This window comes from Hemibagrus wyckioides, linkage group LG11 (genome assembly GCF_019097595.1).
Source record: "Hemibagrus wyckioides isolate EC202008001 linkage group LG11, SWU_Hwy_1.0, whole genome shotgun sequence".
Taxonomy (NCBI): domain Eukaryota; kingdom Metazoa; phylum Chordata; class Actinopteri; order Siluriformes; family Bagridae; genus Hemibagrus; species Hemibagrus wyckioides.
The window spans coordinates 8,799,858-8,826,900 of record NC_080720.1 but is presented as its reverse complement, the minus strand read 5'-3'; the positions used below and the strand labels follow the sequence as shown (position 1 = coordinate 8,826,900).

Below are 27,043 nucleotides of genomic sequence, written 5' to 3'. Positions count from 1 at the left end.
ATAATTAATAAATTGGGTCGGAATTGCCGGAATACTCCTTCAAACGGCAAAAGCAAAAGTCAGTTCAACTTTTTACCTTTGTGAATAACAAATAAAGTGGTTCTGGCTTCATCTCAAAGATTCGTGCTGTGGCTGTTTTTAAGCCAAAAGCAAATCAGAGGGCTGTCAATGTCAATTATGACAAGAGACAAATCCTTGCCAAAGGGAATTGTCCATGGCTGTCTAGTGTGGATTTTAGCTCAAATGCCATCTATCACAAATAGAACAGAACCCCCATTTTCCTCCCACAAAATCGTGAAGCATTTTGACAGAGTATGACAGAGGAGCATAAACACGATTATTAAGACTTCTGGATCATTAAGGTCCCAGAGGTCCTAAAACTGAAAACACATGAAGAAATATAGTTACCTGGCTCTACTTCCTGGCCTCTCATAAAAAAAAAGGCTAAAAGGATACAGGAATAAGAAAATTAAAAGAGGAGGAAAATTGGCTGAAATACAAAGGAAAGAAAGGAACAAAAGACAAATGCTGATATAAAGAAAGATCCAAAAAAATAAAGACCAAATGAGACACAAAAGATTGCTTTCATGCATTCAGAGATAAGAGAGATAAAAAGCAGGAGACGAGGCAGAAAACAGGAGGGAGTTAGAGAAAATCTCTCAAAATGAAAGAATGTTCCTTGTCTCAGAATCCTATCAAGCAGACTGCTGTGACCTATATAAGCTAAACCCCATGTTCCTGCTGCCGTGTTTTTCTGTAAACACAGTCAGCCTTGTGAAAATCATACACAGCATCCAGATGAGAGCCAACGATAAAAATCCTGTATTCCCAAACCCACTGCGTTACCCTTTCAGCCTCCTTATCTGTAGGCCATCACCCACCACCTGCATTCAGCACGTCCGCCTTTGATGGACAGCTTGCACCGCCCCAAACCTGCTCGCCGGTTGGCCAACCAAAGGCTGCTTTTGTCTTCTTTCAGTCAAGGGATTGACATCCACAGAAGGGGGCTGTCTAACAAGGCGAGCCCAGAGAGAGTGCCATGGAGCAGGGCAGAATGTCAACAATAAAAGCCCTCCTATAGAGCCAGAAAGCAGGAGCGCGAGCAGAGGCCACAGATGAATAACCTCAAGCGGCTGCGCTATGCAAAAAGGGTGGAAAGTTCATACATATACTTAGAAAATGTTCATCCTGAGCGCTTTGCTCCATTTGTTTCCAATTATTGGGTCCCAAAAGTACTTGAACACAATGGAGTTTTGTGGAGTTCAGATGAAAGGTATGCAGACAAACCAGACGACACAAACAAAAAGTCTCGCCCCTTAATTTGCCACACTCCTGACAGGAGAAACCGCTACAGGAGGTTCTGCTTTCACAGAATCCTCTACATCTCACTGTTTACAAAGGAGTTAAATAGCTACTTCCAGGAAAACCAAGAGTCAATCTAGGACAGTAAACCATGTCGGCTGACTCGTATTCTGTTTATTCTGTTACATGGTACGCCAGTGAAGGCGACTAATCCTACTTTCACACTAGTAATAGACAAGCCGCCTGTGCTACTGGTAAGTCATTTGTAATATTAGAGTTTTTGTCACTCGTGGATGTGCACTGTCCAATGTTAATTAAGGGTCTGATGAGAAACTCTTGCAGCAAAAAAGTGTAGCCTAAAGCCTGCTATAAGATTTATGCACATTCCTTTTTGTTTTAAATGTATTCAAGTTTGATTGACGTGTTACATGCTAGGCTTTGTTGAAATATAAACAAATCAACCATAATCTGTCGCTTGGATTTATCACTTTACGGCATCATACCATTTCAAGTCAAATGTCACTTATTACACTGTTTCTTTCTAACACATGTTTATAGAAAATAGACGGTTGTCTGTCCTGTCGCTTTCAGTTTTTGGTTCTTGATGCAATAGAAACACAGCTGTGCTATTGATCAACAATACAAATTTCCACAGAGCAGATCTCAACACAATGTTTCCCTCACTTAAGTTGTAATTTCACTTTATTTATTTTTATTTCTGGACAAAATGGTTGTAGAGTCTAGATTTAAATGTCTCTAGGCTGCAAAACTCAAAATCCTCAACCTCCATCACGATGCTGAAAGCTCTACAGGTGTAACCCTAGTGTATATTTTTGTATCTTAATAACCATAAAGAACGCCACTTATAAATTGCCTCTGTGCTCCCGAGCTTTATAAGTATAATTGATTTATACGTTACACAGCTATGAACTTTCCTGAACCTTGGTCCTGGGGGCGTGTGCCTCAGAAAATCTACAGCTGCTGTAATGCGCCTTCTCCGAAAGCATCTCTCTACATTTCGACACAAGCTCCTTTGTGAAACATTGACCGCCAAGCTAAACGTGCTGAACTTTCACAGTAGTGTGCTCTCAAAGCACAGAGCAGGATTTACAGCAGGAGCTCAGGGTTCAGCTCCGATCTTCATGAGTAAAAGCTTTGGCTGAGGGCTGCAGTATAGCAGCCGTGTCCCAGCTACGTATGTCAGGGGTGAGTTAATGAGGGGGATTGTGAATGGTGACGGCACAAGATGCATAGGTTACACTAGACAGGAGTGGTGCAGAGGTCCAGCTCTAATTTAATAGAAAGGAAAGGGATAATGTACTGGAATTTACTGTACCAACTTCTCCGCATGTGGTGTAGAAAATGACATTGGACAATGCTGAGTTATATGGTGAGATATAAAAATATGTAGTCATATATAGAAATACTTGAGACAGTTAAGTTCCGAGATAAAATGTAAGTCGCTCTGGATAAGGGCGTCTGCCAAATGCTGCGAGTGTAAATGTAAATGTAAAGTTTTTCAAGTAAAGTGGTCACTCTCATCAGTGGTCACTCTCACCAGCCCCCTCCGGAGCATAAACAGAGGATATTCATGGCAAAGTTGTCAAGGAAAAGTAATTTATTCAGAACAGGAGGCCAAGCAACTTCCTGCCAAGTCGTTTTAAATCCTATTAATCCTATTCCGTGTGTAATGCCATTATAACTCCAGAACTTTCTGTTATTTCAAAGTCAAAACCAACACCGTTGTGCTAGTTGTAGTCAAAGTGTTAGCCTGTGATTGGATTCCCGTTTCAAGTAAACACACATGGACTTGACCCTTACTTAAGTGGTGTGAACTAACCGCTAAGTGCACTACACACCTGCTGTGCAGAAACACTTAATCACCACCTGCGGCACGGAGCGTAAAGTCCTCTGTAGGCTTGTGTAAATCAGAACGGGTTAGAAAAGCAAAAGCAAGTCAGCATTTAAAATACGCCTTCTATACTCTCAAGGCAGAAAAATATCGGTTTTTACACAAGTTGTCCATTTTATCTATCTGTTTTCTGAACCACTTATCCTATGCATGGTGGCAGGGAACGTTGAGTATATTCCAAGAAAGGACATCCTGGATGAGATGCCAGTCCAAAACAGGGCACAATCTTACACACACACACTACAGACAATTTAGACAAACTCATCAATCTATCATGTATGAATTTTGACTAAGGGAGTAAAGCAGAATACCTAGATAGGGAGAACATAAAACACACACACACATACACACACACACATACACACAGGGCACAGATGAGAATCAAACCTTCAAACAAACTAACCACTAAGTCAATTTATGTCAATTTCTTTTTAAGCAACTCCACATCATGGTGTTCTAGTACCTTCACATACCCTATAACGACGGATTTAAGTTTTATTTTTCAATGTTAAACACGAAGAATGGCACAATGGCACCATCTTCACTGCATTATGATGACTTTTGCCATTTTATAACCAAAATCACCTGTGGACTGATATCACACAATACACGGAAACTTATATATCCTAGGGTTAATGTCCAAATCATGTTCTGTACCTAATACCCCTAATGCCATTTTTTGATTGGCCTGAAAAAGAGAGTAGGGCAACATATCAGACACCGAAATACAGCATCTTTCAATTTATTCATCTTCAGTAACCACTATATACTAGTCAGTGTTGTGGTGAATCCGGAGCCTATCCCAAAAACACTCAAGTCTAGTCAGATGACATTAAACACAACAGAAGTTCAACCACAGTGCTTTACAATAAGGTACACAGTACTATTTATTTATAACAGCTTAAAACCAGCTTTAAAAACAATGTTACAGAAGCACTGATACTGAAAGGTAGAATGTTCCAGAGTTTAAAGGCAGCTGCAGAAAAAGCATGAACGTGGAAAAGTTCAATATATGATCTTAGGCGATCAATGATATCGTCAGGAGTCTTTTTTGTGCAGTGCCTTCTAAATAAATCTTAAAATCTTAAAAATCAGCTCTAAATTTAATCAGGAGTCGATGCAATTTGGAAAGAATGGGGGGAATATGATCCATTTTCTTTGTCTTATGGTTAAGACTGCTGCATTTTGAGACATACAGGGAATTGACCTACACTAAGGCAAAGGTCAATCACAGAGCATCATTTCACACACTTATTCACACCTACGGGGCCATTTAAAGTGGCCAATTCACTGACTGGAATGTTTTAGAGGAAACTGGAGAAAACCCACAAAGATAATGAAACAACATGAAAAAATTCCACACAGACAGACTTTCTGTCGTTCCCTTCTTTTTTATTCTCTACACGGCTAATTGCAGGTGGTGTGGCATGTCTCTGAGTATCATGTTTCCTCCCAAAGTAAGAAGGTAACTCAAAATAACTGAAGACGGTGTTACTCTTCTCAAACTCCCAGTGGGCAGTCAGCAGGTCCAGACTTCCATTCTCTTGCATCTCCTGCTTGTTTCAGGTTTTTGAATAATTTATAGCAGTTACCGAATAATACGCTAAAAGTTTAAGAAGATGAAAGACTTGTGCTATGGATATGAATTCCTTAAATGCTTGATATCTCCAGTCAGATCAAAACCACAGCGTATTTCATTTCTTCTACTCCGAATGCTTCCAGCACACTTTAATCTCTTCATCTCAGCCTGGCCGGTATTATAGCACATGGTAATCAACTTACCTTATCAAGTCTGCAAAAATAAAAAAGCGGTCTGTATTAAATCGCAAGATAAGAACTTCATCTTTGTGACCTTATACAGAGCAGTACTACAATACAACCACAAAGACCAAGCAGTAAGCTCTCGGTCTTGTACTTGTGCAGAAACTTCAGTCCTGTCTTGTTTTTATCATAAAAAGCAGAGACACTTGAGACACTGTTGGGTTTATTTCAAGACGGTGTGTCTCACTTATAAGCAGCCTTTGTTATCCCTCACACCCTTAATCAAGCTAAATTGCAGGCTTGTTACCGGCCCAAGCAAAGACATGTGCATTTTTTCAGGATTTATTCATTATGACAAAAAGCGTTGAACAGAAGAGAGCTTCTGGGGACGATTCAAACTCGAGAAACGAAAACGAGTCCGAAAGAGGAAAGGCTGACTTTTCTGATATGAAACCTGCCGCCACATGTTCTCCACAACAGACCATGCAGCATTTTGGAGTGCGTTTGAAGCGTACAGGGGGGCTGATTTAACATCTATGGTGATGAATGAACTCTTGCAGTGCTCATTTGTGTTCAGTTAGACTTGTATAAACACTGTAGTGGTTAATTTAACACTGGGGACTACGAGGTGTGTGAATGTCCAACAGAAATCTGGACTCATGGTCAGAAATAATCTGCATTAAAAAAAAATAATCAGGACTAATTTGCGAACTTAATGAATTGAACCTTCAACCTAACAATTAGATTAAAATATAATGATCAAACTATACTGTTACCATTAAACGCTTTTAAAAAACCTGAAGCCATGTGTAGAGCGTTACAACAACAGAGCTTTTGTATCGTGGATGACGCTATCAAATATAAAAAAAATAGGGTAAATGATCCATAGCAGAAGACTTCCTTTGTAATACTTTGGTCCAAAAGCAGTTAGGGATAAGAATAATGTTATTCTAATCCTCAGCACAAGCTGGATGACTGACAGAAAGGCTGTGAAACATCTCCATAAAGGATTATATTATTATGTACGGGCTTTAAACATGTACCATATCCTTAATGGCACAACAAGAATGGAAAGCTGTCTCAACCTCCAGTGAGCACATGTATAAACACTTTAAGCCGTGCCAATTAATTCCCAACCTGCTCTCTGATGGTATGTGAGGGGGTTAATAACTGTCAAGCTCCAAAGGGCTCTTAATTAAATTCACAGGTGGGAAAAAGGGAACGCAAAGGAAGCGTTTTCCAGCCATCTGCTAAAAGTAACACTAAAATCTTGGTTAAATCAGAAATGCAGATGGAGCTCCCTCGGTGTTGTGGAAAGCATGTAGTCCACCCGCCCGATACAGTAAACGGGGAAAAAAAGCTAATTAAGACAGCATTTAGTGCATGGAAATGGATTGATCTTTGTCCTTTAAAGACAATGATATCACAGTGACTATGTGTGTGTGCTGCTTCCCAGCGTTCACCTCCACTCAACCTTAGAGCTTACTGCTTCTACTTCCTCTTTCTCCTATAGTTCTGGACACCCCGCAGATGCCTGAGGTCTTTGGTCTCAAGGCCCCACCTCCGCTATGAATGGGGATTTGGCCCTTTGACAAACCATCCTTCATCAAAACCTCTTCTCCCTCCACCCATCCGTCTGTAGATCGGTCACAGCCGCCATCCTTCTTTATTTGAAGGCAGCCCCCTCAAGCTGGTTCTCCCGGCCTGCCGTCATGCCAATCAAGCGCTCTACTTAGGTCCAGAGTTATTCTCATGGCTACGAAAAGGACACACAGAGTGCTTCTTTTCAAGACCGACCCCAGGACAGGCTAAGTTGGGGTGAGAAAGGCCCGTACTCCCCTGGGTCAAGGGAAGACAAAGCTCACCCCTAGCTCACCACCTGAATGGTTTTTCTCCATCCATGGAAGCTGGGAAGTCTTACATTCCTTCAATGCTTGATCAGTTTTGTTATTTTAACTTAGTATAAGTTGGTTAAAAACTCATATGTAAATTTTATTTACATATTCATAGTAAAAATGTATGTTTTATAATCAGTGGTCTCAAAACACTTGCGTTCAGCACCAGTCCATCAGACCACTGATTCCTTTGTGTCTGAAAACAGCAGACAAATAAATGGACCTGAATGGAACTGAAGAAAAAAATAATTAGAAAAAGAAAATAAAGTGATGATCAAAAAGTCAGTGTAACATCAATAACATGGTCCATCAACTAGAGGACTGAGGATTATTATTCTACAGCTCAAATGGAGCATTTTAAAACCGAGAAAAGACAGCCATTCATTCAGTGACACTACTTTTCTAATCATGAATCACTGCAGCCATCTGTTTTGCTTTGTTGCATCCAATCCAGGAAAACTCATCGAAAACTGAAACTGAAACTCTCACAGACGTAGAAATTTCTTCAGTCTCCCATCTCTGGTCTCAAGTAGTGAAGTGACCATGCCCAGGGCTTGTTTAAAAAACAAAGTCGGCAACCAAAACAAAATGTTTAAAGACGACTGGACAGAGAATTACATGTTTATTCTCTGCTTCAAACTAATAACAGATGTGAAAAGTGGTAATGTGAAGTCCCGTTGAGTAACAAAACTGATTCGTCTTATTTACAGCCATAAACAAATCATTACTAGGTAAGGATAAAAAAAAAAAAAAAAAAAAGGTAACTCTCACCACCATTCAGTACATTAGTTGCTTATCCAGATGTTTGTAAGCAAGGAATTTTACATAGCTGGTCTTTTAGTCGAATCCTCCTGGTTTACATCTCAATTTAGATAATGAATATTCCATGTTTTCCCATGTCATGAGCAGCTCCAATCCAAAGTCTCCATTGCCTCATGGCTTTTCAAGGCAATGGGGTTTTATAGCAAAGTTTATAGTCAGCTTTACACCAATGGGCTATGAAATATATAAAATCTTTCACCCAGTCCACAAACCCTGTCCTCGGGTAAAATCTTGATTCTGTCGCCAATAAATTCACACCTTTCCCATTCTGCTTTTTGCCTCTCGTGCTGAATAAAATGACCAAATCCAGGTGCTTATTAACAAAAAGTCCCAAGAGTCCTTTCCAAGATTTCTGCTTTGATGCACAAATAAATCCGTAAACAAGTCGGATTAAAGTGGCAGTTTTGCTGTTCAGTGAGAAAAATCAAGAGAAACGTAAGATTCAATAAGACTTTGAGGTAAACAAGCAGCCATAAAGAAAGGTCTAAGAGCAAATTAACCACATCACCACATAATTAGAGTGGGAAGCAGAGTTTTCTGTTTGGGGCTGGATTAACCACCTAATGATGTTATTCCAGCACATCTACCCAGGAATATGGGCAGTTAAAGAAGAAAAAGAAATCTGAATTGTAAACTTGGTACAAATGATTAGTGCCACAATTCAATTTTATAACACTTCTAACAGTCACAAAGCAAATTTACACAAACCTAGGAGTACATTTAGGGGTGTATTTCCACATCTGGAATACACCCCTATCTGGAGTGACTTATTTATCTCGTTGTATATAACTGAGCCGTTAAAAGTTAAGGGCCCAGCAGTGGCAGCTTGGCCGTACTAGGATTTGAGCTCAAACAAAAAAGAGGATATGGATGGATCAAGCTGTTAAATAGCTACTGTATGTGTCAGAGAGATTAGACACAAGTCTAATCATTTAGTCATCTAATTCATCAGTTATCGACAGTCAACATGACTGTTTAAGATTTTTATTTATTACATATTTCACATCAGACACACATTTACAATCTCTGGATCCAATAAGAAAAGCAAATTTGTATAAAATTATAAATCAGTCACATTTAACTCTCTTTAACAGAGGTCCAAACACTCCTAAGTGGTGCTTAATGACTCATATGAAAAGCAGACACTCAGAGCTTAAAAAGGTTTTCGTTTTTCTTAGGGTACTAGAGGTAATATATCCATAGAGAAGTTCAGAATTAAGGAAAGGTTTTTTTTTTTTCACACAATGTTTTTATCCCAAACAAAAAAAATGATGATATCAAACCCATTTCTACTCTCTGAGATGCCCCGTGTTTGTTCAAAAGCAGCTAAAATTTGAAGGTGTTATCTTCTACCACTAAAATTCTGTGTAAGGTTATCTCAGCAGAGCTAAAAAAAAACCCACAGAAATCCAACTGTGTCCTGACTCATCAGATGTGAAGTGATAAAATCATTCATTTGTTTATACTGACTGAAAAATATCTGATTAGATGATTTCCAGTCTGCTGGAAAAATGGGATGCCAGTGTACTGATAAAAAGGGGGTTTAAGAAAGAATCATGTCCAAATTACAGACTGCTACTTAAGCTTCAATCTACACAAACTATTTGGATATTTAAAAGGATTGAATGTTCTCTCACAATGACAGCAAACTCTTCAGACCTGACCGATGAATGAGCACGTACAGTTTAAAGCGGAAAAAAAATGTGAAACATGCTTCCAATGAATTGTTTTTGGCAACACTTCCTCAAGGAGAGGTGAAAATAGCTCTACCTTCCGAGAAATACATCTTCACAAACTGCTCTTGCCAAACTATTCAGCCTTGTTATCTTTGTCCCCCCCCGTCACACCCCCAGTATTTCTGGACAATTTTTTTTTTTAAAAATGGGAGCAGACCTACATCAAGAAATAACATCACCCACACAGTCCAAACTGCTGCAGCTTCAAACCGGAGATCCTCCGAAATTTGACATGTTTGATTATGTTTGTTTGATCCATCAGTAGTTTCCTCCGCTGAGAAAAATAAGATGTCAGTTAAATATCTGTGCTCTGTACGAATTGCATAACTCGGCGTCCCTCGCTTCGTGCTCAGGAATCGACCTTGGCCGAGCCTCTGGAAGGAAAAATGTATAATCAATTAAAGGGAGAGTTGAAAAACTGCACAGATGAATGCAAGTTCCTGGTGACACTCGCAGCCAGGAAAACTTTCCGTTCACTTCGTCAGCTTCTGGGGGAACTCGGAGACTTCTTCCCACACCGATAAAGGAGGAGAAACCGAAAACAAATGGAAAATTATATTGTCATCTGTCAGATTTTACCAAAAGGGGGAAGAAAATACAACATGAAAATATGAAGTCATGTTTTGACCGGTGTATACTCTACCCTCTTGCTCTTTTCTCAGATATTTCCCTTGTGGCTTTTTTTAATCAATTTAAGCGAGGGCTGTGGTTTTTCTAAATCGTGTTGACTGTAAGTCTCAGACCAACATGGACTCCAGTGACCCACAGTTTTTCTGTTATTGCACATATTTCAGCACTCCATGAAACCCAGGCTAATTTCTTTTATGTAACAAAGCACCCAGGCGATCCCGAGGTTCGTCCAAGACCACCTTGGAGACGTGAAACTTTGTACGCCAACGCGCCCAATATCCACCGTGAGGAAACCGAAAAGACAAGCAGATTACATGGTGGTTTTCTATTTTGGAGGAAACACAATTCTCAACACACATAAGAAGTGCTGATAGATGTAAAAATTGAGATGTTGAGAGTGTATTAATGTCATAATATTTACAAAAGCATTGATTGAGATCAGGGGAGGAAAACCTTAAATATTCTGTAATAAAAATAAATGTCAGTTCAGAGATTACTATATTATATTAGATGACATGACATGACATGACACTTACAAATAATATGTTGGAAACTCATAGAAACTCAGCATGGGTTCTGATTCATTTGTCTCAAATAACTGCTTTATCCTGGTCAGGGTTCAGGTGGATCTGTGGCTTATCCTGGGAACACGGGGTTTGAGACTAGAATACACCCTGGGGGAGACGCAATTCCACCGTAAAGCACCATACACACACTGACACACTTTACACACTCATTCATACCCAGGGCTTAGCATAGCCAGTCTACCAACTGCCATGCTTCTGGGAGATGTGAGGAAAGCAGAAAACCCTCCACACTGCCACATAGAGAACATGTGGAGCTCAGACTGGGAAATTGTGAGGGTTCTACCATCAAACTGGACAATTTAAAATGAACTACAGTGGAACCCCGGCATACAAATCAAATTCATTCTGGAGTCGAGTTCTCAAGGCGAAAATTTGGACCAACAGCGCAATAAGATAAATACACAACACCTGCCTAAGCTTGTGACATTCGAGTGCGCCAACTCAAAATCCAACAATATTGTTTTCTTAAAAAAGTGTTACTTTGCTGAAATGATCTTTTCAGGTGAAATATCACTTTACTGCTGTCATTCACTCCAGTCCAAAGTTCTTTCTTTACACACTTCATCTACAACTTAGCAGTCAATTAATATAACAGTTATTTGAGTCATGAATCACTATATTTATAACTGGTCTGTAAAACTGGTCGTATTTATCCTCCGCTTTCTTAATACCTTAATTAAAGCCTACAGACCTGTAATTATTTCATGTATGGAAAATGTTACTGCAGATTTGCTGATTATTTGTCTTTCAATGTCTCCTACGTCTGTGTGGTTTTAAAACCAGTGGCCTTCATATGCACTCTATCAATTTTAAAAACCGTTGACGTAAAACACGGTAGTTCGTGAACGAGACCATAGACTAACAAAAAGCTCCCGGATTTGAAACTGTTCTCTTTTTACTTGTTGTCAACGACAGTAAATTCGGATCAATCCACCGAAGTCCAGAGGACAAGATAAGTAGCTTGAAAATATAATATTTTACATCGAGTGCTATATTTTACAGTCTAACAGTAGATCAAGATGATCGATTATTTAAACAAAGTATATCAGTGCTTTAATAGAGAAATGGTTTAGTGTGTGGTTTAAGGAACAGACCGTTTAAAGCCCACCGATTTAGGACCTTAGCGTCATGGGTGTTACTTTGACAAAAGGATTTACACACTTTTCCATGTCTGGAAATTACTGCCTTGAAATTCAATCCTTTTTGCTGACTTGCACAAGAGCTCTAATATCAGCGAATTTAAACTGCGTCTACTAAATATAACACAGCCCTCTTCTGTAAAATTGTCCTTCTATGACTCAATACAGACCCCTTGCCAAAAATACTAGACAATTTCATTAAGATTATAAATACAGCCAAATTTCCAAGATACTGGAAATAAAAGCAGCCGATTTTCAGACTTGTTATATTCCATGGGCCAGTTGAGAGCAAACAATAACAAGGGCCTCGGCTTGATAGGCTCTGTGTTTAGACATGCGATAAAACAGCAATGAATCACACATTTGCCTTCCATTTGAAATCAGCAGTCCAGCCACACACGTCAGAAATAATAACAGCGAGGACTCTACAGGCTGTGCATTGTGCAAACTGGATCTTACAGCAGGCCAACTATTCTGTCAGAGAATTACAAATACAATTATACAACCCAGCAGCATGCACATAAACAGATGTTAATCTCCTTAACATAGTACAATAAATAACCACCATAGTTCCATTAAATAAGGATTAACTTCACAATGGGTCGAATGCAGATTGGGAGTAAGTGGCTTTGCAGAACAGCTGGCACCCGAGGGAAAGTTTCCAGCTACAATATCACCTTTAGCTGGGTTTTGACAAACGCCTTATGGAGTTTCCAGATGAATATAAGAAAGCAGAGAGGGAAAAAATCAAAACGTCATTGTCGTCTGTTAAAAAATATCAGGAAAAATGCATAAAATGTATGGCACAAGTCTGCACGAGGGAAAACTTTCCAAACATTTAAGCAGACTAGCCTGGTGTATTCGCTAAATATCACAATGATCAACGAATGAGGAGTAGGATGATTTGAAGCAAATCAGAAGCACCTTCCATGCTCTGATTGACAGCACCGAAAGAAAAAATGTTGGACTCAGCTAGATATAAGCACTTACAGAAGCGCCAACATTGCTAACAAGAATGTCTTAGCAGGCAGAGAGGAAAAACAGAACTTTACCGCAAAAACCCTAGCGTGTGTCAAGACAAGGCAATTATTTTTCTTTTTCACATGTGTGCCAAGGAACTGTACGAAAACAGCAAACGTCTGGTGCGAGCACTATTTAATAATAAGTGGCTCCTCCAGTTTTTACTGACCAAAGAGACCACAGTCCAGGCCACTTGGTTTATATTAAAGCATCCACTACCAGACCCAAACGGGTCATCTCCTGCATCCATTCCCTGGGAGTGAATTGTTCATATTCAAAGCAAATTTGATTCAAGCTCAAATTGGAATCTGACTGCAGCTTTACATGGAAATGCAGAATAGCATTTATAGGTTTCTGGTGAAAAAAAATGCAAAGAATGAGCTGTCGTTGTTGTCGCCTCCACATATTTCCTTCATACTCCTCCCTATGTAACTGCTAATTTGTTTTATAAACTGACTTTAATTTTAAGCAGTCTTTCGTTATGAATGAATTTGGAGTAAATATGTTTTTGGTTTTATTTCTCAATCTGGTTGAACTTATCGTCTACAGATGTGTTAAACAGAGGTTTATACAGCAGTTACGATAACATGCATACAAACTAACAGCTTTTTTTTTATTTGAAGGTGTTTTACAGCTTGTCATAATAATTTGGGGGAGTCTATATTGAGACTGAGTACCCTTGCTTGGAGAGGAGATGATCTGGGAAAGAATGAACTGGTTCTGATATAAAAGGGCTGATTTTAGGCAGTGGGAATTAAACAAAACCTGGGATGGCCTTACACATACATACATACACTGCCTGGATGGAAAAAAAAACAAACTAAACACACTAATCTTTTTTTGGAGCGCCTGTTTCTTTGATTACGGCATGCATTTGCCTTGGCATGGCTTCGATAATGCAATAACACGTTTATTTCCATCCAAAGTTGCATTAATTTCTAACCAAGATCTCGTGCTGATGATGGGAAAGTCAGACTGAAAGTCTTCTCCAGCACATCACAAAGATTCTCAGTTCTGTGGTTATGGTCTGGATGGACACTACTGGTGGCCAATCCATGTGTGAAAATGATGTCTCATGCTCCCTGAACCACTGTCTGAGCCAGATTTATCAGACTCTAGAAGTAGCAGTGATGAAAGGCTGAGGTTATAACAAATTGGTATTGAAATCTACAAACAAATACAGTTTCGGTCTGACTCAATCACTTCTCCTCGTGCATCTCATTAAACTGAACACAGAAAAGCGTCTTGCTTTGTGTACATCATATTGCAGCACAACAAAATGAAAGTTGTCATTAGTCTGCCAAAACCTCTCTCTCTCTCTCTCTCTCTCTCGCCTAAACCACTGTCTCTGTCTGTTTTTCCCCTCTTGGTTGTCCTTTGAGTAAATGAATTTCCTCTGTGAAGTGTGCCGAGTCCAAACTGGCGAGGATACTAATTCATCACAATCGCTCAGACTCGCTTCCTTCCGCTTTTCCTGTCGCGTCTCCTGCTTTTTTCCACACCTGTAAAACAGACATTTTGGGCACAACACACTCTCATTTCCTGCCTTTGCTGAAACCGATGCTCGACACCAATAAATGAAGTTAACCTTGGGATTTGTCCAGACTCCGCTGGCCTTGCCAAATCTGGAAATCATCCAGAATGAAATAATTCTTAAGGTCTGGAAGTCCTGCTTCAGGTAAACTCAATTTTCCCCTTGACACACTGAGATTTTGATCCACCTTCGAAAGGTTCCGCTGGAGCACAAAAGACATCCCGTAGCCTGCCAAATTCGATTTCCATTCCCCGAGATGGAAGATGGGGGTTCTCATCGCCAGGAGCGAACACACAACCTGGCCACATGAGTGGGGCTGCGTCTCGTCAACATCGTTTTGAAAAGTAAACTGTCAAGAGCGACGGAATTTATGGCCGCAGCCCGTCGGTGGTGAGAAATGAACTGCAGGGAAAGAGAGAGGAGAGGAAGTCTCTGTAACTGGACTACAGTTTTAGCCAACCACTTAAAATGAAAGTCCCTACACTGTAAATAATGCTCGCTAAGACTTTCTAGCACAGGCATGCAGTCAGTTGATGTGATGTTTTTTTTTTTTTAAGAGCTCCCTCCCTCCATTCTTAAACACTTAGAGTCGGTTCCCTCTGTTTGGTCCTCTGCGGCCTGCTTGGCTTCCGATTACAAAGCATCGGGGCATATTAAGCTTTTTATTTCAGAATTCCACGGTAAGAGTGGTTTGGTTAAATCAGTTCTGCCTTGCTACGGGGTGAAAAGAACAGAACGGAACGAGAGCTGGAATGAGGAAGGAGGGATAAAGAGGGAAAAAATAGCTGAAATGCACAAGCTGGAGAAATTAATGTAATAAAAAGCAATCCGGAAAAGAGCAGAGAATAAAAAGCAGGCATGTTTCTGAACAGATCCAGGCCGAGCCCCTCCTCTCTCACCCGCTGCCACACATCCAGGGTCAAGCTGCCAGACAGAACAACAACATGAGCCTCTTTCTTTGCCTTTTCTTTTCTCCTCCAGTGAAGTGGCAGAACAAACAACGGCTTGTGCCTAATTGTAAGCCACCAGCAGTGACAACTGCACAAAGGCCGGTCCTAAACAAACAGCAGTCTGAGGTCACAGGACTCGTCTGTAGTGTGTGCTGAAGTGCCAGAGGCCTCACGCACAGAGGCTTAATCACTCACTGCAGACAAACTTCCTCAATACCTTCTCACGTAAAGCTCCTTCACAACACCCGCATGAGTTCGACAAGAGTTCTTCAATTACACTCGGACATAAGGCTTGAATCGCATTCTGTGTGATTCAAGGCGTTATTCACCCCATAAGTGTGCAGCCCTTTAATAACAAAACACAAAATCTTCTGCTAATGTAAAGTCTAGACTCATACAAGTATGATGCGTATCCTAGCTGACCTAAGAGATAACGAGTTGAAGCCGTGACATGAATAAAGCAGGTGCTAATTAGCAACAAAGTTCCTGGTCTGACAAACGAATGCAAATCCAAGAGCCTGGAAATATTTCCGGAAAAGACGGATGCTGAAAAAGATGCTGCAATGTCAAATATCTTATTGTTGTGCCGGTTTTATTTTGAAGTGCGATTGTTGTACATCAGCAGCAAAATCAGAAGAGATTTCCTTGTTCAGTCACAGAGTAACTCAGAGAAACAAATATTCACTATAGTACAAGAGTGTACTCTCGCTTTAAAATTTAATTTCAATTTTATTTTATTTTTATTGTGCTTTTAAAAATGGACATTGTCTCAAATCAGCTTTACAGAAATATAAAAATATAGAATAAAATTTACAAAATTTTCTATATAAATTTATCCCTAATGAGCAAGCCTGAGGCAACAGTGGCGAGGAAAAACTCCCTGAGACGATATCAGGAAGAAACCTTGACAGGAACCAGACTCTAAAAGGAACCGCATGCTCATCTGGGTGACACTGAATAGTGTGATTATTAATAATGTCCTTTTTATAACTGCATATAGTACAATATTAATAACGCAATAAAGAACGCCATGGGGGTAAACGCATAACAAATCAGTTTTGTTATGCGAGAGTTTTTTTCCCCCCAATCTCATTACGCTTCACATGGATCTTAGCATCCCAGTGGCTCAAGTTGGCTTGTTAAACCAACGGCTTTGCCCTAAACGGCTTTAAAGGGGCTAATCTTCAAAGTAAGCTTCTTGAGAAGTCTTTCCTTCTTTCTATCCGCATCCGGATTGAGGCTTCTCGAGCCACTGATACGAATTACTTGACAATAAATCAAAGTCAATCCTGAGGTATATATGAGGTGTGTATCTATGTGATGAAATAATACAACTTTATTTATTTTTATCTCATACAGTATAAAGAAATATTTCTACAAACATCACTACAAAACACACTATAAAATGTAATGTAAAAGGGTTTTCATAATAATATAAGGTTTCATAACCTCTTAATCTCTCAGGAAATGTTATCAGGTCCAGACTTGGATTCCTGACTCTCAGAATAATTACTGAAAAATATGCTTAAGATGAATAAGAAACAGAAAATCATCCTCATAATAATAATAATAATAATAAGCTGGGTGCTGTTGCATAATCATGTAATAGAAAGCATTTGAAATCCAGTATTTCTGATAATCACAATAACGTGATATATAAATACATTCAAATATCAGTAAAAATACAACTGCAGAATACTGCAGCAAACATCAAGCTGATCAGCTGGATCAAATCTGCTTGTATTACAAATGATTATCAGCTAAAACATTAGACCTGGGACTGCTACAATAAAATGTTCAGCTAAAGAAAGAAATAACTCTTTACAGAAGATTAATACTGTAGTAAGGAAACATTATGCTACCACTTGGCTCTAAGTGAATCATTAGATACCCATAAAGTTTAATTTCCTGTGATTGTGATGGCTCAATGGTAAGATCACCATGCAGGAATAGATGAATGTGCGCTCTCTCTCTCTCTCTCTCTCTCTCTCTCTCTCTCTCTCACACACACACACACACACACACACACAGACAGACACCACATACACACAAACACCCACACAGACATACACCACATACACAAACACAGCCATGCATGCACACCCCCCCCCACACACACACCCTGCACAAACATACACCACATATATACATAAACACACAGCCACGCACACACACAAGACATACACCACATACATACACACACAGCCATGCATGCACACACACGTCACACAGACATACGCCACATACATACACACACAAACACACACATCCCACACACACATACACCTCACATATACACACCACAGGGACATACCTCTCACACTCAAACCCCACATGCATACAACCCCCCAAACACACACAAACCCCTCCACACACACCCCACATAGACATACACCACACGCACAGACATAAAGCACACACAGCCCACACAGACATACACCACATACACAAACACACACAGACATACACCACACACACACACACAGTGTAGTTTGGTCAGCCAAGCGCTTTTCCCCATTTGGGCCATTTACAGAATCTGACACAGCTGAGAAACTGATGGCAGAGATTCACAGAGTGACAAAGCTATGCTGTGGAGAACACCCAAATAATAAAACCAATACAGCAGGGTGAAAAAAGAGTTTTCAAATAAAATCTATTTGTACTGTAAAAAAAACCCACAGATACAGTGGAAACACTTCGTAAGAAAAAACAAATGACTGAAATGAAAAACTGCAACAAATCATCAACTCTCCAATCATTTTCTGTGACTCAGATTATTGATTATTAAACTTCCATAAACTGGAGTTACCATTCCTGATTAAGCACAATGAAAGCAGCACAAGGGTGGGACAAGCTGGAAAGCTCCTGCTGTTGAAACACTAACTCTTTAGTGGCTTTGACCTGTCAATCAACAGAGTGTGAGAAAACAGTGAAAACCATGCCAGCCCTAAAGCGTCCAAAATACCGTGTGAAAGTGGCCAATGTGGGGATGCAAGCCAAAAAGAGGATGAGCACGCTAACAGAGTGGAACACACACCCAAACCGAGCAGGAGAAGGAAACGTGAGCCGAAGCATCGCCCTCTAATCATTTATCATCGTCAATATATGAGGTGTTTCCTTAGAAAAATCGAACTAAATCTTTCATTTATTTTCCTTGCAGTTCTTTTCAAGACCATTCAAGTCTGCAGCGCTTGTACCCGGGCAGAGCTCCAGTTTTCCCTCTTATAACGTTGAGACCGATGACCACAGGCAGACGCTGTGCCACGTAACCTCTGGCGCTGTGCGAGTGTACAGCAGGAAGCGTGAAGCAACATCTGGGAGTGAATTTTAAAATGAGCTAAACGCCCACTTGCTGTGAATAAACAAACAAATTTGTTCAATCTTGCTAAACAAATAATGCCGACGCTAAAAGGGGTCCTCTTCTGCGGCAAGGAACGTTTATGGAATTTAAAGAGGATGACGCCAGTCAAAATAAAATATTTATATAAAGCTCTCCAGTTCATTTAGGAGTCAGAGTTCATGTCAACAGGATTTCTGAAATATATATATTAATTTAATTGCAATCATAATTTATTTATAAATACAGATTTATCTGTAAAATTATAAATTATTTTAAATGAATATATTATACATTCATAATAATTTTCTAAAGACATTTTTGAGCCCATTATATTAACATTTTAGTTAAAGAAATATAAGATAAATATCTTTTTTTAAATCTAAGTAAGTAAACTAAAATGATTACAAAATATTACTTATTTTATTGGGAAAAAATTACTTAAAATAGTTCTAGATGAAAAAGGCTGCTTCACTCTAATTAGACACTTGTGGCATATTTGATGCAAACACTGTTTAATCCTATTCATTAAACAAATCTAGGCTTTACAGTAAATTACAGTCTTCCAGTAACAGCTTCACCAAACATCTGCACTTTCCTTCAATAAATAACTCACTGCAGGAATCTGAGAGTGAATGTCTTTAAATGCTAAGATTTAGCTATTTCATGTAAAAAAAAAAACTGTAAAATAATAATAATAATAATAAATAATAATAATAATAACAACAACAACAACAATAATAACAATAACAATACATTTTTAAAAATTTACTGGCAGTGTAGGCCTATATATTTCCAATGGGTCAAAGAATCTTAATTCCGGAACCATAATTTTTAAAAATAAAAAAAATTATGCTCTTTAGCATTTAATCAGTAATATGCATGCCTAGAACATCCTGAATCCTTTTTTTTTAAACTATCATATAAAAAAGGTTTCTGATCAACATGTAGTATCATTTCTTTTTTTTTTTTTTTGCTTATTTCCTGAAATTGCGCTTTCCTCAAATCACACTTTGTAAATCTTTTACGTTAAAGAGATTTGGAAAAGCTATGTGTCTCTGTGCAGCAGTGTGTATGCTTTATGTTGGGTGTGTTAGAGATAAAATCATCACTTGCTGAACGTGTTCCTCAGTCGAGACAGCTTTGGGCAAGACCCACTTAGATCACTTATTATACTACTACAGTTTCTAGGTCACATTTCCTCTCGCGGGAGCCATTTATTAGGCAAAAATATTCCTGGCCCTGCATGAGGCTAAATTATGAATGTACAAAGCCCTCTTCAGTGACAGAACCCTAAGACCCTGCAGTGTGTGATTAAAAAAAAAAAAGAGAGAGAGAGAGAACTCCCAGATGACTGATACTTCATACATATATTTTCAGATCTGATTTTTTTAAACACATGAGCAGGCTGTAAGGGTAAGGTATTTATGAGCTCGGGGAACGTGGTACACACAAAGACGTGACTGTGGGGGGCGAGAGATTTGCCAGTATCCACATATCAAGGGGTTAACCCCTGAAAGCCTCAGGAGACACTGACGGGTCCTGAGTTATATTTCTCACTTCCTATTAGTTTCAATATACTTAATAAATAATTCATCATAGTTGCATAATAACATGCATATTAGAATATCCTGAATTTATATATTTCTGTAAAGCTGCTTTGTGACACTGTTAAAAGCGCTTCACAGATCAATCTGAATCGAAATGGAAATGCTTTCAAAATGAATAATAAACCAGGGGTTTGAAGGGTTAATGAACTGTAACACAATTACGCTATATTGTGTCTTAGACCACAAAAACAGGCCTACAATATAAACAGGACATTTTGATGGATGAGGATGGAGAAAAACATGACAGGGCATGCCGGTATAGGAAAATAATCAAAGACAGAGTGGTGTGATGTGGGCCGGTGCACAGTGGAGCCACTGTTAAAGTTGAGCGTTTTCCAATGATGAGAAGTGCTTTTCCTTGTTATACAACTATTAAATGAAAAGTATCAAACAATGATATGTCATCATTTTTGTATATTTATAGCTGACTGACGTAACCTGCAGAACAAGTCAAAACAGATTAAACAGTATAACTGGTCAATCCTTCACTAGCCTCTCTTTTTTTTCTGTGACACTGAAGACTGCATCCAAATGTTACACTCATTTTAAGCACGCTTATTTGGCAAATCTGCCATACTGTCACAAATCACAGCTTCTGACCAATCAGACTCGAGAACTCAACAGCTCTGTGGTATACTTTGCGTTTCTAGCATTTCGGTATGAAAGTAATAATACAGGGCTACAAACAAGACACCTCGGGTGTGGTTTGCAAAATGCCGTCATAAAATATGTCTGGAGATGTTTATTTTTCATTGCAGATTTTTTTTCTTTCGTTGCAGAATTGAACTCAGCTGGAAGCAAGATGCTCAGCTCCGTTTTCTTGATCCCCTTTTTCTCTCCCAGTGCATACAGACAGGGGGTTGAGGTAGGGTGGAGGACCTAGGAAAAGGATTATCAGTGTTTTCTTTGAGATTGCAACTCACAGGTAACGGAGGGCCTGAAACAACAAACCGCTGCTTTAATTCCAACTCCAACAAGCGTGTCTAAATTCTAACGTATAAGCATAGCGCTTAGCGGAAGACATCAGGCAAAAAAAAAAAAGAGAGAGAGATTCTCTGCTAAGTAAGCTGTAATGCTCTGCTACAGCGTCATGCTTGTGAATAAAGACAATCGTCAACTCCATACTCTGCCAGTTGCTACATCACAAATCCAAACACACTGACTCTAGGAAACAATTTGTACCAAACCGTCTCTCAAGACAAGTTACACAAAGCAGACCACAAGCTGCAAGCCGAGTTCCACAGAGTCTGTAATCTACGAACAGGACACCCAGCTTTCTTTGGAGAAACATTTCCTCATAGGGAGAGGTTACAGAGCGTAATTATTCAAACGATTAAATGCCGCTGATGGAAACTAACGTTGTCCTTTCATTATATGCATCTCCGACGTCATGCTAAATTTCAGTCTGGCTGGTCTTCAACTTCAGTAATAAATGGAGGGGGATGTGGGTAATTCTTTATGCCTGACACCACTAATATACACATTTAAACTAGGGATAAAGAGTGTGTGCTGAAAATGATTTTTAACTCGGTGATTAATAAATCATACTGCAATATTGTGTTAATCTGAGCCAAGAATGCGATAAAGACCTAACGGAACATGATAAAGAAAGAAGGCTTGCACAGTTTTGTTATACTTGGTCGAATCAGCATTCCTTCTATATCTATAAAGGCCTTTTAAGACAGAAGTATGGACGCAGGAGTGGCTGTACCAAGCATTTGGAGACCAGATCAAACCGCAGAGTGTGAGCAGGGTTCAGAGCAGAATCCTCCCTCGCAGTGCTCTTTCCGAGGTAAAGTGCCTTTAGTGTCAACATTCTGTCCTGCTCAACGCTGCAACAAAACGGTTCCGCCCTCGTGATTTATAGTCTCTCAACTGTTATTAGACCCAGAGTCTGAATTACTGAAGAGCTCTGTTTCCACCTCATGGGCTGCATGGCTGCATGAATTCAGTGTGAACTCTCTCTCTCTCTCTTTCTCTCTCTCTCTGTCCACCTTCATAAAAGTTCACGCGAAAAGTTTAAGGAACATGCCGTGCGAGATGATCCGTGAGCGGCAGGGAAGAAATTCCATTTGTGTTAACGCAATGCCGTAACCTACCTACCAATGACAAGATCCATCCATCAACTAACAGGTCTTCATTTAGGTCTCAGCATGCATTGGAGCCTGTACCTGCAGTGAAACAGACATCTGCTACGGCGCATGCGATGAAAAGGCAGACATAAACAATGATGTATATCCTAGCAGACAACCGGTCACACCCTGGACGCATTTCCAGTCATATCAAGATCATTTGCTCACTCTGACCTCTGTCTATGATATTGTCATACATGAAATATATTGCACAAGGATTTTTTTAAATAGAACATAATTATGGGATTGCCTTTTCCATGAAGCATACATATGAAGCTACTTTTAAACTAAGAAACCTCAGAAAACAGCTTCATCTTTGATGCTTTATATTCTGGCATCTCAGGATGGTGATGATATATTTAACATTTTGTTTGCTAAAGATCACGATTCGTACCACAGCGCTGTGGAATTTTTTATTTCTGATTGGTCAAAAGGTTTCGATTCATTTTCTACACTCTGGCTGCAGTGAGGTTAAATCCCTTCAACGAGTATGTAATGATTTCTATAGTAAGATCATGTACAGGGATTTGCATGTTGCCCCTGCTGCACATAATTATCACACAAAGTGTGGAGACATTTATTTACTATTGATGTAAGGAGTCTCCAGCGTCAGTCCGTATGTGTTATGTCAGAGAAATCTCTACAGGACTTTTTGTTTTCTGTTTTCTCACTAACATGACAAGCTGCATTCTCACAAAAGAGAATAAAAAGAATTTCTGCTGAAATAAGGGCCATTTTATAGCTGCTACAACCTCAGTAATAACAGGAAATAACTCGCCTCTAAGATGATGCACTGCAACTTGAAATGCATGAAAAGTAACACGTGTTGTTCTTTCATGAATGAACTTTCGCAAACTGCTGCAGCAGAAGAGGAATAAATCATTTGGGAACTTGCTAGAGGAAAATAACTTCAGGGTGGAACTGGTAAATGCAAGTCCCACTATCCCAGTGTTGATTATTATTCCTAGTACGGCCCACATGACATATAGCGTGTTTAATCCTTACATATAGCATAACTGATTATAGACACATCTTTGGTATAAATAAATGTAAATGAACAGAGGTACTTTAGTAGATCGTCATACTTTCTATAGTGGGTGATAAAAAGTAAAGGACAAAAAATGTAAAGTTGATGTACTAGTGATCTTCTTTCAGACCAGATTATTGAACTTCACTTTTTTTTTTATTTATTTCTTCATGAGCTCAGTCAACTGTTACACGGCAGGGAAAACTCAAAAATGCTCGATGCCTGGGGTCTCCAGGATGAGGAATGTAATCATTTTGGTTATATTAACATATTCCTATTCAAATAAATCTATACTTATAGCGCAAGTATGACAGTTTAGGGATTTGGCTTGTACTCCATACAAGCACTCCCTTGATGCACTTGTTGCTTAAAATGAGAACTTTATCAAATATAAATAATGTATACGGCTTCACGGGACATAATTCAAAGAGCTCAACGTGTATGAAATGAACAATGACTCTACATACAAGTGCTACACAAATTAATCTGGCTAATGCTAATCTCCTGGCTAGCTATTTTTAAATCATTTTTTTAATCTTTTGCTGTCAGCTGAAGGAGGTGGTTGTGGGTCAATAGGCACTGAAATACACTTAAAGCACTAAATACATGTGCAAACAACCCACTTAAACTCTAAATGGTTTGCTTTAAAGTCTGAGGATCTGTAAACAGTGAAACTGACGTTTCAGCTAGACAGGAGAATATTTGCCTTCAGATTAGTCTAAAATGTGACCTCACTGTTCCATGAAAACACTGCTTCAAATATATTTAACGCATACTTCTGTTCTTTGCACCCCTACTTAGCACTAGACCTAAATGAACACCACTGACTTCATTCAGCACTTGAGATTTTACTGATAGCACTTTAGCTAATGTACTCTGCTCAATGGGGGGTTTTGCTCTGCATAATTAGGTGTTATCTTATTCCCAGTTCTCTTTCGGAGGCAAATGAAGCAATCCTAACTTACAAAGGCCCTCCAACTGAGAGGCTTAAGACGGTGACACACACACTTATTGCACTTTAAGCGCTCCATTGTCATTCTATGTAGAGGCAAAACCAACATGGGCTCCAAATTTGATTTAAGGATCAACCCTCAGTCGTTATACAAAAGTGGCTATAAGGTAGGGGTAGGGGCAGTGAGGTGAGAAATTAAAACATGGAAATACAAAATTTCTATTTTGAAGACTGAAGGCTTTAGAAAAGCTTGTACATCTCAGTAGACACACACTTACACCAATATATCCATATATTCCCACACACCGTTTAATATCTGTGTTTCCCGAGTCATTAACACATACATACAACAGTCAGCAGCTTACACACAGATTTATTTCACCATTATTGTGTTCAGAAGTGCTACTCATATTGTTAACTAAAAACACATTTAATATATTTACACTGAACTGTCTGACATGTTTCGAGAATTTGTTTTCAGTTTGTTAGTTGGTGTTGTAGCTTTGTTATTCGTGTGAGAAATTAGCAGTTGTCTGCTGCTTTGACATTACAGGAACATTTAACCGTGTTTAACAATCTCAAACATAAAAGATGATGGTCAAGGTGGTGGTTGCTATTAGCTCCTACAAAAAAAGAGTGAGAGCTTCTATTTTTACCATTTAAGCAAAGTTCAATGACACTCAATGACACACTTGTGAGAAATCCAATCTTGGACTCTTAGCTAGTTAGCAATGCAGGAGTTGACAAGCATGACGGCAACAATGGCGCTACTAGTATGAATGATGGACAGATTAAAGGACTAAAGCACTGCTGCATTGCTTTCTTTAGGTAAAGATGATTTCACACTGATGCCACCATGGAGTTATGCATGGAACTGTGGGTAACCACATGATTTGTTGATGAATGTCAACAAAGACACCTCAGAATTTAATCATAAAATAAATGTTTCACACAATTACATACGACATTGATTATAAGATAAATATTGTTAATGGAATTCATTCAATATGTGTGTGTGTGTGTGTGTTTAATCAATTCAATTAAACGCATGGTGGGTGAAATAGTTTTAGTCCCTCTGCGGACACCGTAGTTGATCGAAGCTGATTAGATTAAGCGCACGCGATATTTTAATCTGTCTGACGCCAAGGCGCGAGCGCTTAAAGCTAAGCGTCCACAAGTAAGAGAGAGGGAGAGCCGTGATTAAAACACCATTTTGAAGGATTACTGTTTCTTAGAAATGATAGAAAATTGAACACAAGCACAGAAACCTTTTTTGAAACGGTTAATATGGATAATTCCACTGCCAATAAATTATTTAATTAAGTGTTATTAAGAGACCACCGGATCACCTGCTGTGCGTCTTTTAGGACAGTCATAGAAAAGGTCACGTGAACTAAACGGACAATTTACAATAATAATAAAAAAAAAGATCATATTATATATATATATATATATATATATATATATATATATATATATATATATATATATATATATATATATATATATATATACTATCATTATTTGTAATCTTGTCCTTTGGCTATTTATGATGCTGTAAGGCTCTCTGTTTTTTTACATACACATTGAAACAGCCTTTCCATTCAGATGTAGAAACAACTGCAGCCATATATGAATCAGCTTCAGTATGGACACTGCACCTTAATAATAACAGCATCCTAAAGTTTTCCCATTTGTGTCTTGCAGTAGCTGATGTGATGAGGAACAAGAAGTAGCGCTCTTACCGGCAGCAGTGCGCGTCAGGCAGCCGCTCGATACAATCATGATGAAGTGCAGTAGGCAGCGGCGGTGTTGGGGACATCGCCTTGGTGCCACTATCTGTGCTGTCCGCCTCGGCCACCACCTTCCTCCGCTCTCGTGAGCCGGCGACATGCCTGTACATCCACTGCAAATCGGTTCAGGTCTTTAAAGTCTGGACTGGAAAGTGCACGAACTCTTTAGAGGCTCTTTACGCGCGCGTGTGTTCGTTCCCCTTGCGCTCGCGCTCTCTCTCCTCCTCTTCACTCTTGTGTTTATGAGTTGGACTTTACTTTCACCCCCCTCACTGACTCCTGCACGCTCCCGCATACGAGCCAAAACTCCGCACACACTTCACATATACGCAGAGGCCCCCCGAACTGAGGCCACGCGGTCCGGACAAGAGTGTGTGTCGCCACCTGCTGGTGGAAAACGGACACGACCTGCACCACGTCCCGTTTCTTTTAGGGCGAGGAGAGATTCTCTGAACACACTTTATTATTAAAATTAAAAGTGCAATAGCATAGTTTTAATTCATCTACAAAGAACCTAAATGATATGTAGAACCTTGTACAAAAAGAAAACAATGCATTAAGCAGAGAGGAAGTCCTCTCTTCCGTTCCGGAACCCTTGTTTGTGTATGCAGGTGCTACATTTTATAAACACTAAACGGACCTTCGTAGATTATATGGGCGGGGCTTGATCAACATGGGTGGGGCTTATTCAAATCTCGACGCTAGTTAGCCATTATGATAAAAAGATTCATTTAAACTAATGCACCATTTAACTCTATGTTTATTGTAGATGCACAAAAACCTCTTCATGGTTTAGGAGAACATCTGAATCTCAATGCTGATAAACACTGTGGAGTGTAAAATAAACACTACAGAATATGGATAGTTGGGATTATAATAATATTGGTATCGAATCGAGGGAATA

At 39.3% G+C, this 27,043-nt stretch overlaps 1 protein-coding gene across 1 annotated transcript in view; it reads right to left on the bottom strand.

Moving 5' to 3' along the window:
* The window catches only part of ror1 (receptor tyrosine kinase-like orphan receptor 1), a 125,288-nt gene extending 98,840 nt beyond the window's left edge, over positions 1–26,448 (bottom strand). Inside the window, exon 1 of the mRNA XM_058403750.1 lies at positions 26,092–26,448. Within this exon, the coding sequence (XP_058259733.1) occupies positions 26,092–26,239 (148 nt within the window). The 5' untranslated portion in view covers positions 26,240–26,448. The remainder of the gene's footprint in view (positions 1–26,091) is intronic.
* Between the last annotated feature and the right edge of the window lie 595 nt (positions 26,449–27,043).